The sequence below is a fragment of the Bos indicus x Bos taurus genome, chromosome 5 (assembly GCF_003369695.1).
Source record: "Bos indicus x Bos taurus breed Angus x Brahman F1 hybrid chromosome 5, Bos_hybrid_MaternalHap_v2.0, whole genome shotgun sequence".
Classification (NCBI taxonomy): Eukaryota; Metazoa; Chordata; class Mammalia; order Artiodactyla; family Bovidae; genus Bos; species Bos indicus x Bos taurus.
Window position 1 is genome coordinate 43,690,198 of NC_040080.1, and position 12,945 is coordinate 43,703,142.

Consider the following 12,945-nt stretch of genomic DNA (forward strand, 5'->3'; position numbering starts at 1 on the left):
TGGGACGACCCAGAGGGATGGTGTGGGGAGGGAGGAGGGAGGAGGGTTCAGGATGGGGAACACATGTATACTAATTAAATAATTTTCTATTAAAGAAAAAAAAAATTTTTTTTTCTCATTCTGATGAATCTGTTTTTAAGGCCTAACTGCAGATTTTCTTGCTTTTTGGGGGGTGGGGGAGGGGGAGAAGATTTGGATTTAACCTTCTGTCTTTGGATAAGCTTGAAACATACACAATACACATCTCAAAAGTAAGGCTGGGGTCATTCAATATAGATATATTCTAATAGGGCCCAGAAACATGACAATAAAAAGTTGACATGATTTAAAGGAAAGTTCTGCAAAAACATTGCATTGTTTTTACAACTAGTGGCCTGATTCTTGATTCTTATGAGGACAAAACCTTTCACAAAAGACTGTGGGTCTGTGCCTTAAGAATTATTTGTTTTTTATTAGATGTTGAAGTTGAATTATTTATAATTTTATAATTTGCTGAAAAATAAGTAATTTTTTTCTTTAAGAAAATACCCATTTCTAAAGATTAGCTTCTGTTTGAGTTTAAAAGTCACTATCACTGTGTACAATCCAAATGGCAATAAGCACAGAGATTTATTGTAACTTTGGTGTCAGTATGTCTATCAGGAATACAGGATCCATGTGATAACTTTATGTCACAAAATAAACATGTTGTAGTACTTGAGAACCTCATGAGTTCTGATTCTATTCATTTAGGAATACTAATGCTACATTTGAGAATACGAATAATAGAATTTTTTAAATATCAAACAGTGCTACAGATATTTGAACTAGTAACTTTAAGACAGTATGAAATAGTAGCCCAAATGGCTCAATCTCCATTTGCCAGCTACTAAATATTCTTAAATGTATACCCAGAGAGGATCTTCAAATTATAGTGTTTTCTCTATATCTTAAAGAATAAGCTTGACAGAAAAAGTTTAGAGTTTAGCAAAAACCAAACTTCACCAAGAAAAGATTTTGTTGAGAATGAAAGAATAAATAATAAGTAAATTAATAAATTATATTAATTTGATTATTTAATGCAGTGACTAAAGCTCACATTTTCCATTAAGGTTTATATAGAACCATATACACAACTGGAAATGAACATAATTTTAACAAAGTCAAAACCATACATATATGACATGTGCTACTTTACACAATAGCAGCATTAACTATATTTAATTTTAGATAAGTATGGATTATTTTCAAAAATGTATTATTTGCTTATTCAGAGAATTTACAATTTATTAAAAACAGTTTTTCTGCTAATTGGCATATGACACAAATAATAAAATGCCTTATGTAAGTAAAGACCATTTGTATTCAAGTAAAATATATTAAGATGTTCAAAGTCAGTAAACAGACAATAAAAGCAAATAAAATTTACACAATATTTTGTTTGTTATCAGGATGTATTTCAAATGAGGAAATAAAATCTTCCACTTTTTTTTTCTAATTTGGTGAGTACATAGTCCTGGGTCCTCATTATAATGACATTATTTTGGAAGCATTATGGTGTGGAAGTTGGCTTGGGAGATGGACAGGATCCTTGACTATCAAAACTGGTCGCCCGGCCAGGTAACTGAAAGATAATAATTTTATAATGTACAAAAAAAATAATAAAGTGGGTAATTGTTGTTACCTTTTAATAGTGAATATTCACACCCATGATATGCTAGTCTCTGAAGAGAAGATATACATAACTCCCCATGACCTTCATAACTCACCTTCTCAGGTGGCGTGAGGGGACACAAACATCTCACAAAAATGTAGGCAGAGCATGGTACATAGATGACATGCAGGGAAACTGCAGATTCATTTCACATTCTATCACAGACTATTAGTTTTAGACTATTAGGCTCAGATGGCAAAGAATCTGCCTACAATGTAGGAGATCCAGGTTTGATCCCTGGGTTGGGAAGATCCCTGGCAAAGGGAATGGCTACCCACTCCAGTATTCTTGCCTGGTGAATTCCATGGACAGTGGAGCCTGGTGGGCTACAGTCCATGGGGCCATAAAGAATCGTGGGAAACAACTGAGCAACTAACACTTTCATTCTAAGGTTGGGTAAAAGCAAGAAGGTTCAAGACACAAGAGCCTGCATTCCATTTGCTGTAAGACAGGAGGTGATTTTTATAGAAGCAATTAAAGAGAAGGACTGAGTTTGGAAAATAGGAGCCACAGGGATAAAGAATAATTTCTTCTAGTCCCTAAATATTATGTATATTTTAAACATTTAATTACAATAGGATAAACTTTTATATCCAAGTAGAAGTAGACAGATTTTCAAAGTGAAGTTTTAGTCTCTTTCTTACCAATTTATTCAGCTCTTGAGTAATTGTTCCCTTCTCATTTTAATCCCTGCTGTGGCAACAAAACACATAATTCCACACACAGCACTTTCCCACAATTCAAAATCCAGCCAGTTCTTAGGTCTGTAGTCCCTATGTTCTGTTTGACCAGTGAATGCAGGTGCAGAAGTCAGAAAAAGTGAGCTATATGCTGGAGAAACTACCTCTGCATAATCTTTTCAGCCCTCCTGTCCTCTGCTAGTTAGCAACTAGAAAATTGTATCTAGGATCTTCTTCTGATGTTTATCCTTCCTATATACCCTACAATGACTGAAAAGTTCTCCTATGTTTTCACACACAAATTCATGCCTATTTCATAGTTTTTCCTCATCATATAAATGTATAACTGCTTATTGTTGTTCAGTTGCCCTAAACAACAGTCAGTCATGTTCGACTCTTCACAACCCCATGGACTGCTGCATGCCCAACTTACTGAAAGTGAAAGTGAAGTCGCTCAGTCGTGTCCGACTCTTTGCGACCCCATGTACTGTAGCCTACCAGGCTCCTCTGTCCATGGGATTTTCCAGGCAATAGTACTGGAGTGGATTGCCATTTCCTTCTCCAGTGGATCTTTCCGACCCAGGGATTGAACCCAGGTCTCCAGCATTGTAGACAGATGCTTTACTGTGTGAGCCAAGAAATTATAGTATGCTTTGGGTCATAAAACATCTGTCCTTTCATTAGTTAAAAGTTGTTGATCACACTATCTCACTTATCCCTACATCATTCCTATAAACTGTGTAAGAGCGCATATTTCTCTTTTTTAAATATTTATTAATTTTTTGGCTGTGCTGGGTCTTCAGGATCTTTGGTTGTGGAATGAGGATGCTTAGTTGCCACATGTAGAGCCTAGTTCCCTGACCAGGGGTCAAACCTGAGGCCCCTGCATTGGGAATGCAGAGTCTTAGTCACTGGACAATCAGGGAAGTCCCAGAGGTGTGCATCTCTATTTTCTAAATATAGAGAAATTTAGCTGCAGATAAAGCACCTGGTCTGCCCAGGATTAGACAGTTAGAGGGACAAGGGTTAGAATTCATGTCTGCCTTCAGTGTAGTACTCTGCCTAGCAAACTCTGTTCTTATGTCTAGATTCTTAGACCTAATAATCACTTTTCAAACTAAGTAAAAACAAAGATGAGAATCAGGAAAAGAATAGTTAAGCAGTAGCATGTACTTCAGATAATACACGTTGTTGAAATGAAACAACCTTCTCAGGACTTATTCAGTTATTATTTAGGGGAAAGTGCTGTGTGAATGTGCACTTGCATAGCATGTCTGTCTTTTATGATTTACAATAAATGATGAAGTGAGTTAAAGATTTGGAACATTAATGTAATAAAGCAGATAATTTATCTAAGATGACATTTCACCTCCTATGTCTGAGTATGTGCTGTTTATATAGTGTTCATGGAATTTTTCCCATAATGTCTTGAGTAACACAGCCAAGGTCACATTTTTGTGATCAAGCTGAGAACAGAACGAGGGCTCAATGACATTTAGTTAATTATACTGCTCTGTCTCTCCTATTCAATGTACGCTTAGTGACAGAATAAGAAGTAGAATTTTATCCATGGGAGAAATAGCAATGTATACTTCACTTACTATTACTGTGTGGTTATCATAAATTTTTGCATAAATTTCACCTCTTATCAACTCACAACTAATTAGATCATATAAATAATTTATTTTGAGGTTCTTCAAGATATTCCAGTCTTTGGAAAAGAAAGTCACTTCACCTGGCAACATTCAGTGTATCTGCTTTCATGGCTAAAAGTTCTGATAGAAACTGGTATTGATATTGCTTCTAGTTAATATAACTATTAATATTAGTTCTATTTAGAACAACATTGTGCTATACTCTGTGTTAAGTACTTAATAGTCAGCAGTTTGTCTAGTTTTACTCTATGTTTACTGCTATTAAGTAGTAATAACAGAAACTTAAGTTTATGTCTTGCCCAAGGTTCTCCAATATGTGGTCACACAGCAGAGCCAGGTTTTCAACTTAGGCAAACTGATGCCTCAATATTTTTAAAAACAATCTGTGAGACTTTTTACTTCCTGGACAGAGCCAGTAACTATATACCTCCTCCCTTACATATTAAGTGACATCTTTATTTAGGGATTCTTGGGAAGTTTACATGAGGTGGCTGTTTTCACAAAAGAGGAGCAACAAAATTCAGTTTCCAGGTAATAATGAATTTACTTGATTGTCATCCACCACTTAATGACACAAGTTTTCAGATTATGTAGAGAAAACAATAGATTTGCAGTTTTTACAGACTTACTCTAAAGGAATACCAAGCTCAAGAAAATTTAGTTATTTAAAAAAACCAACAAGACATACAGAATTTTGCATACTGGATAACTGAGTCTATGGGACAAAAACAAGAGCAAATAGCTATTTTTTTAAAAAGGTGAATATGTAAAATGTTAGTGAAATGTTAGCAGATAAATAATATTTAAACAAGAGATAAAGAAAAGAGTAGATGTGAGAGAGGTCCAAAGCTTACCTCCAACAAGGGGTGCCAATGTGTTATTGGTTTTCGGTGATAGGTCAACATTTCATTCCAGTGGTCTCGCCCAAGACCCTTGGCGTCCAGTCCTGTTCTACAAACTCCTATGACCTCATTGTGTCCTACCCTATGATTTGGAGAATATTTTACTTTCATTCCAATATTCAAAGATAAGTTTCACACACCTTAACAGAATTTTAAGCACAATTAAAACAGTAGATTTTGTGATAAGTTCTAGATAATTTTACATATTAAACTACTTCAGGCCAAATGAAGAGTCTTAAGCAAGTTAAAACTTACTAAACAAGATTGGGCTTCCCAGATGGTTCTAGTGGTAAAGAACCCAACTGCCAATGCAGGAGATATGAAAGATGCAGGTTCAATTCCTAGGTCAGGAAGATCCCCTGAAATTGGGCATGGCAACCCATTTCAGTGTTCTTGCCTCGAGAATCCCTTGGAGAGAGGAGCCTGGCAGGCTACAATCAGTACAGTCGCAAAAAGTAGAACACAACTGAAGTCACTGAGCAGGATCAGCATTCAAAAATGAATTTTTAAAAGGACTACACCCAAACTATTTTAGGGCTCTGTAAATTAAGCACATTTCACAATAATAGGAGTGTGAATGAGAAATGCCACTTGGTCCTTACCTATATGATGCATTTCTTTCTTGGAAGCAGACCTATTAACTTTAAGTGATGTAACTCTAATCTCCTTTTCCCAAAGGGCTTAATGTTTTATAATGATGCATAAATTACTCATAAAGAGTTCCATAAGTGAGCTTGTATAAATGACCATAATTAACTGATTCTAAATGATATGTCAGTGAATGTTACCACTGGTATAATAATTAAACAGGGAAGGGCTACATTTTGAACCATGGCATTTAACTTACTGAATAGCATCAGAGCATAGTGAACATTCTTGTTTTCTATTCATGCCTTGTTTTCATAGCAATAAATCAAAATAATATGACAGTTAATGTTTTTGAGAGCTTATTATGTGTGAGACACTTTTCTAAGTAATTTAAATGTACTGACTCACTTAATCTTTACATCATGACCATGAATATCATTATTATCAGTTCATTTTTGCAGACAAAGAAGTTAAAAATTCAGAAGGGACCTGCCTGCCTGTACACTTAGTAAGAGATAGAAGCCTTGAATCAAAAGAGTTGACCCAAACACATATGGGGTAAGCTGCTTCTCAAGAACAGAATGCAAGTTAAAGGCATTTTTTCTAGCATTATTTTGGCAGAAAACTCTAAGGAGATTTTTGAGATGATTTTAGGGCACTTCTCACTGTCACTGATGTAGTAATTGTACAGTTAATTAATGATGTAGTAATTAACTGATGTATTATGGCAGAAAGCAAAGAGGAACTAAAGAGCCTCTTGATGAAAGTGAAAGAGGAGAGTGAAAAAGCTGGCTTAAAACTCAACATTCAAAAAACTAAGATCATGGTATCTGGTCCTATCACTTCATGGCAAATAGATAGGAAAATAATGGAAACAGTGACAGACTTTATTTGGGGGGGGGGGTCCAAAATCACTGCATCTGGTGACTGCAGCCATGGAATTAAAAGACACTTGCTCCTTGGAAGAAAAGCTATGTAACAACCTAGACAGCATATTAAAAAGCAGAGACATTACTTTGCCGACAAAGGTCTGTCTAGTCAAAGCAATGGTTTTTCCAGTAGTTATGAATGAATGCACAAGTTGGACCATAATGAAAGCTGAGCGCTGAAGAATTGATGCTTTTGAACTGTGTTGTTGAGAGTCCCTTGGACAGCAAGGAGATCCAAACAGCCCATTCTAAAGGAAATCAGTCCTGACTATTCATTGGAAGGACTGATGCTGAAGCTGAAACTCCAATATTTTGGCCACCTGATGCGAAGAACTGACTCATTAGAAAAGATGCTGATGCTTAGAAGGCTCAAAGGCAGGAGGAGAAGGAGACAATAGAGGATGAGATGGTTGGATGGCATCACCAACTCAATGGACATGAGTTTGAGCAAGCTCCGGGAGTTGGTGATGGACAGGGAAGCCTGGCATGCTGTAGTCCATGGGGTCTCAAAGAATAAGATACTACTGAATGACTGAGCTGAACCGACTGAATTTCAGAAGGGACTGGGAGATGATTAAATAGTGCCCACCTTTGTACAATTAAGGATATTGAGGATTCTTGAGGATGCATTCATTAATTCAATTATTCACTTTCTCAGTATGCAACAAATATTTATTAGATTCTTAAAGGAGCCACAGGTTTTTCCTAGGCACTGAGGATAAAACAATAAACAAGTCACTGCCTTCAAAGAGTTTACAACCTATTGAATTAATGTCATTAGCAGACTAAAAGGTAGATAAGGAAAAACATAGTTTGAGCAAACTCTGGTCACTGGTGATGGACAGGGAAGCCTGTGTGCTGCCGTCCATGGGGTCACAAAGAGTCAGATACGGCTGAGTGAGTGAACTGAACTGGACTGATGTTTAGTATCTTTCCCTTTAAAATGAAGTCCCCACAAAAGTATATATTTATAAATAACTTTCAAAATTCATTTTACAGATTGTCAGGGTCCACTTCCCTAAAGTCATTTGGGTGACAAATGCTCAGTTGTATCTACCTGCAGTCTTTGCTGTGAGAAATCAATGGGAGTAATTTTTTGATAAAGTGGAACAAGGGGTTCTGATTGAAACACTGTAATATTTTTAGAGTTTGCCATTTCAACTATAAATTCAAGATTTTTCTCTCTCTCTCTCTTTAAACATTGTCAGCTTTTCTATAATCTGTGATATAAACTAACTTCAAATAGATAGTATAAATCATCTTATCTTTCAGTACTTCATTTTTCTAGCTGTCATCCAGAGTATACCATTTTTGATGTTTCTCTGTTATAGGGTCCTGTCTACTACCATTCACATAATAATACAAAATAGACACTCTGAATATGTATGCATTCTGTATCACTTGTGTTATCTTTAGAACAAAATAAGACACTATCTATGTGCTGATAATTTTGTAGTTTAAATATACAAGATTCATTTTTGAAAGCCTCATAAATATGAAGAGAAAACAATAAGAAGAATTATATAGCAAGGAACTTCAGTGGAACACAAGTTCAGAGGAAGAAGAGATTGATTAGCCAAGAAAGACGCAGAAATGGTGACTCGAGCGGAGCTGTAAACCATGAATGAAATGAGATAAACTGAGCAGGGCAACATTTCAGATAAGGAAGGAGTAGGTGCTCCAACAGGAAGAAGATTCAGTGCTTTACTCAGGAGTTACCTGTTTATTTTATAAATGGAGAAGTAATCAAAATGTGTGAGCTAGAAGAACTATCCATAAAGCAATGATTTAAGATTAGTGTGAAACCTTCAAGGCAATAACAATATAGACAATATTCACCTTCAATTCTTAATACTCACTGTTCACAATTCCACATTATACTAATGTTTCAAAAATGGAAAAGTGAATCTTTAAGAGAAAACTTGCCCTTTACACAGCTAATTAATGATAGAGCTCAGGTAAGCATCATGATATTCATATTCCAGCCCACTTGGAAAAGCAAAATCCATTGATTGTAATTTCTGCTGTTACTATTTTTAAAAACTTCACAAAAGTGTTTCTTATAATGTATCCCATACAGCTTCCACACCCATTATGTCACAATACTCAGGTAACCTGTCCTTCAACTTCAGAATGATGTACTTTGGAAAAGAAAAATGAAATGTTATAGCACAGAATAAAGTAAATTTTGAATAAATATTTTTTCCCTTTTCCAATTTAAATTAAAATTCTTGTAGCAGAAAATAAACTGAAAAGCTGAATTTGGTCCACATATGACTAAATGTAGCAATTACTCTGTGAGTAAAGAAATGAACATACCTATCATAATCCATGACTGCAATGGAGAGGCTGACCTGGTCCACATTCTCCGGAGGGATGTCGAAAATAATTGCCTCATTGTATACAGGGTTTAGAGTGTTTTTCTTCGTAGTTGTCTTCTTCTTTTTTAATCTTCGACCCTCACACATCAGAGACACTTTGACATAAGGATCTAGCAATAGAAAGGTAGTTTTAATAAAATGCAAATAATAGTACAAAGCACAAATAAAAACTGTGGTTAATTTTATTAAATAAGAAAAGTGGTATATTATGCCCTATAGTGGTATATTATGTCCTATAATGATATATTATGTCCTGTAGTTTCAATTATACCAAAGAAATTCTTGCACTGTTAAGAAAGTTCTAGGACCTACAACAGATTTCCCAACCTGGAGATCCAGCAAAGGGACTGAGAACTCCCAGGGACTTTGACATTGGAGGCCAGTGGGATTTGATTACAGAACTTCCACAGGACTGGGGAAAGAGACTCTTGGAGCGCATAAACAATACCTTGTGCCCACCAGGATCCAAGAGAAAGGAGTAGCGTCCACATAAGAGACTGAGCCAGACATGCATGTGTGTGTCCAAGAGTCTCTGGAGAAAGCATCGGTCAACAGTGGCCTGCTGCAGAGTCAGGGACACTGAATACAATAGTGCAGGCATAAGTCCTTTTGAAAGAAGTCTCCATTATCGCCATTACCACTACCATAGTTTGACCTCAGGCCAAAAAACAGGAAAGGACCACAGCCCCGATCACCAACAGAAAATTGGATTAAAGATATATTGATCATGGCACCACCTATCAGAACAAGAACCAGATTCCCCCACAGTCAGTCTCTCCCATCAGGAAGCTTCCCAAGCCTCTTATCCTTATCCATTGGAAAGCAGATAGAATGAAAACCACAATCACAGAAAACTAACCAAACTGATCACATAGAACACAGCCTTGTCTAACTCAATGAAACTTTGAGCCATGCCGTGTAGGGCCACCCAAGATGGGTGGGTCATGGTGTAGAGATCTGACAAAAACGTGGTCCACTGGAGAAGGGAATGGCAAACCACTTCAGTATTCTTGCCTTGAAAACCCCGTGAACAGTATGAAAAGGTAAAACGATAAGACATTGAAAGATGAACTCCTCAGCTAGGTAGGAGCCCAATATACTACTGGAATAGTGGAGAAATAACTCCAGAAAGATGGAGAGACAGAGCCAAAGTGAAAACAATGCCCAGGTGTGGATGTGACTGGTGATGGAAGCAATGTCTGATGACTTCCTATGAACAATATTGCATAGGAAACTGGAATGTTAGGTCTATGAATCAAGGTAAATCAGAAGTGGTCAAACAGAAGATGGCAAGAATGACCATTGACACTTTATGAATCAGTGAACTAAAATGAACCAGAATGGGTGAATTTAATTCAGATGATCATTATATCTACTACTGCGGGCAAGAATCGCTTAGAAAAAAGTGGAATAGCCCTCATAGTCAACAAAATAGTCCAAAATGCAGTACTTGGGTGCAATCTCAAAAATGAAAGAATGATCTCTATTCATTTATAAGGCAAACCATTCAATATCAGAGTAACCCAAGTCTATGCTCCAACCACTTATGCTAAAGAAGCTGAACAGTTCTATGATTATCTACAAGACCTTTTAGAACTAACATCCAAAAAAAATGTATTTTTCATCATAAGGGACAGGAATGCAAAAATAGGAAGTCAAGAGATACCTGGAGTAGCAGGAAAGTTTAGTCTTGGAGTACAAAACGAAGCAGGGCAAAGGCTAACAGAGTTTTGCCAAGATAACACACTGCACATAGCAAACATTCACTTCCAAGAACACAAGAGACAACTCTACACATGGACATCACCAGATGGTCAATATCAAAATGAGACTGATTATTTTCTTTGCAGCTGAAGATGGAAAAGCTCTATACAGTCAGCAAAAACAAGACCAGGAGCTGACTGTGGCTCAGATCATGAACTCCTTATTACAAAATTTAGGCTAAAACTGAAGAAAGTAGGGAAAACCACTAGACCATTCAGGTATGACCTAAATCAAATCTCTTAATTATGCAGTGGATGTGACAAACAGATTCAAGGGGTTAAATCTTATACACAGAGTGCCTGGAAAACTGTGGACAGAGGTTCATGACATTGTATAGAAGGTGATGATCAAGAGCATCCTCAAGAAAAATAAAGGCAAAATGGTTGCCTGAGGAGACCTTACAAATTGCTAAGAGAAGAAGAGATCCTAAAGGCAAAGGAAAAAAGGGAAAATATACCCATTTGAATACAGAGTTCCAAAGAATAGCAAGGAGAGATAAAAAAGCCTTCCTCAGTGATCAATGCAAAGAAATAGAGGAAAACAATAGAATGGAAAAGACTAGCTATCTCTTAAAGAAAATTAGAGACACCAAGGGAACATTTCATGCAAAAATGGGCACACTAAAGGACAGAAAAGATAAGGACCTAACAGAAGCAGAAGATATTAAGAGGTGGCAGAAATACACAGAAGAACTATACAGAAAAGATCTTAGTGACCAGGGTAACCACGATGGTATGATCACTGACCTAGAGCCAGATATCCTGGATTGAGAAGTCAAGTAGGCCTTAGGAAGCATCACAATGAACAAAGCTAGTGGAGGTGATGGAACTACAGTTGAGATATTTCAAATCCTAAAAGATGATGCTGTTAAAGTGTTGCACTCAGTATGCCAGCAAATTTGGAAAACTCAGCAGTGGCCACAGGACTGGAAAAGGTCAGTTTTCATTGAATCCCAAAGAAAGGCAACATCAAAGATTGTTTAAACTACAGCACAATTGCAGTCATCCCACGTGCTAGGAAAGTGATGCTCAAAATTCTACAAGCCACACTTCAGCAGTACATGAACTGAGAACTTCCAGATGTTTAAGCTGGACTTAGAAAAGGCAGAGGAACTGGAAATCAAATGCCAACATCAATTGGATCATCGAAAAATCAAGGAAGTTCCAGAAAAACATCTACTTCTGCTTTATTGACTATGCCAAAGCCTTTGACTGTATGCATTTTAACAAACAGTGGAAAATTCTAAGAGATGGGAATACCAGAACAATTTATCTGCCACCTCAGAAATCTGTATGCAGGTCAAGAAGCAACAGTTAGAATTGGACATGGAACAAAAGACTGGTTCCAAATTGGGAAAGGAGCACATCAAAGCTGTATATTGTGACCCTGCTTATTTAACTTACATGCAGAGTACATCATGTGAAATGCTGGGCTGGATGAAGCACAATCTGGAATCAAGATTGCTGGAAGAAATATCAAAAACCTCAGATACGCAGATGACACCACCCTTATGGCAGAGTGTGAAGAGGAACTAAAGAGCCTCTTGATGAAAGTGAAAGAGGAGAGTGAAAAAGCTGACTTAAAACTCAACATTGAAGAAACAAAGATCATGGCATCTGGTCCCATCACTTCACAGCAAATAGATGGGGAAACAATGGAAACAGTATCCGACTTTATTTTGGGGGGCTCCAAAATCACTGCAGATGGTGACTGCAGCCAAGGTGACTTGCTCCTTGGAAGAAAAGCTATGAACAACCTAGACAGCATATTAAAAAGCAGAGACATTGCTTTGTTGACAAAGGTCTGTCTAGTCAAAGCTATGGTTTTTCCAGTAGTCACATATGGATGTGAGAGTTGAACTATAAAGAAAGCTGAGTACCAAAGAATTGATGTTTTTGAACTGTGGTGCTGGAGAAGACTCTTGAGAGTCCCTTGGACTGCAAGAAGATCCATCCTGTCTATCCTGAAATAAATCAGTCCTGAATATTCATTGGAAGGACTGATGCTGAGGCTGAAGCTGCAATACTTTAGTCACCTGATAGGAAGAACTGACTCATTAGAAAGATTTTGATTCTGGGAAAGGTTGAAGGCAGGAGGAGAAGGGGATGGCAGACGATGAGATGGTTGGATGGCCTCATTAACTTAATATACATGAGTTTGAACAAGCTCCGTTGTTGGTGACAGACAGGGAAGCCTGGCGTGCTGCAGTCCATGGGACCCAAAGAGTTGGACATGACTGAGCAACTGAACTGAATGACTGATGTCCTATTGTATTACCAGTTTTATAATTAAATGGCATAACTGGGGGCAACAGAATAAGACTTCTTATTGAATGAACTAGAAAAGAATTAGC

General features: G+C 37.1%; 1 protein-coding gene across 1 annotated transcript in view; it reads right to left on the reverse strand.

Annotated features, from left to right (window-relative positions):
* Positions 1 to 590: 590 nt before the first annotated feature.
* The window catches only part of SYT10 (synaptotagmin 10), a 117,699-nt gene continuing 105,344 nt past the window's right edge, over positions 591 to 12,945 (reverse strand). The window contains exons 5-7 of the mRNA XM_027541702.1: positions 8,767 to 8,938; positions 4,883 to 5,012; positions 591 to 1,603 (exon numbers count right to left, since the gene is read on the reverse strand). Of these exons, the coding sequence (XP_027397503.1) occupies positions 1,532 to 1,603; positions 4,883 to 5,012; positions 8,767 to 8,938 (374 nt within the window). The 3' untranslated portion in view covers positions 591 to 1,531. The remainder of the gene's footprint in view (positions 1,604 to 4,882; positions 5,013 to 8,766; positions 8,939 to 12,945) is intronic.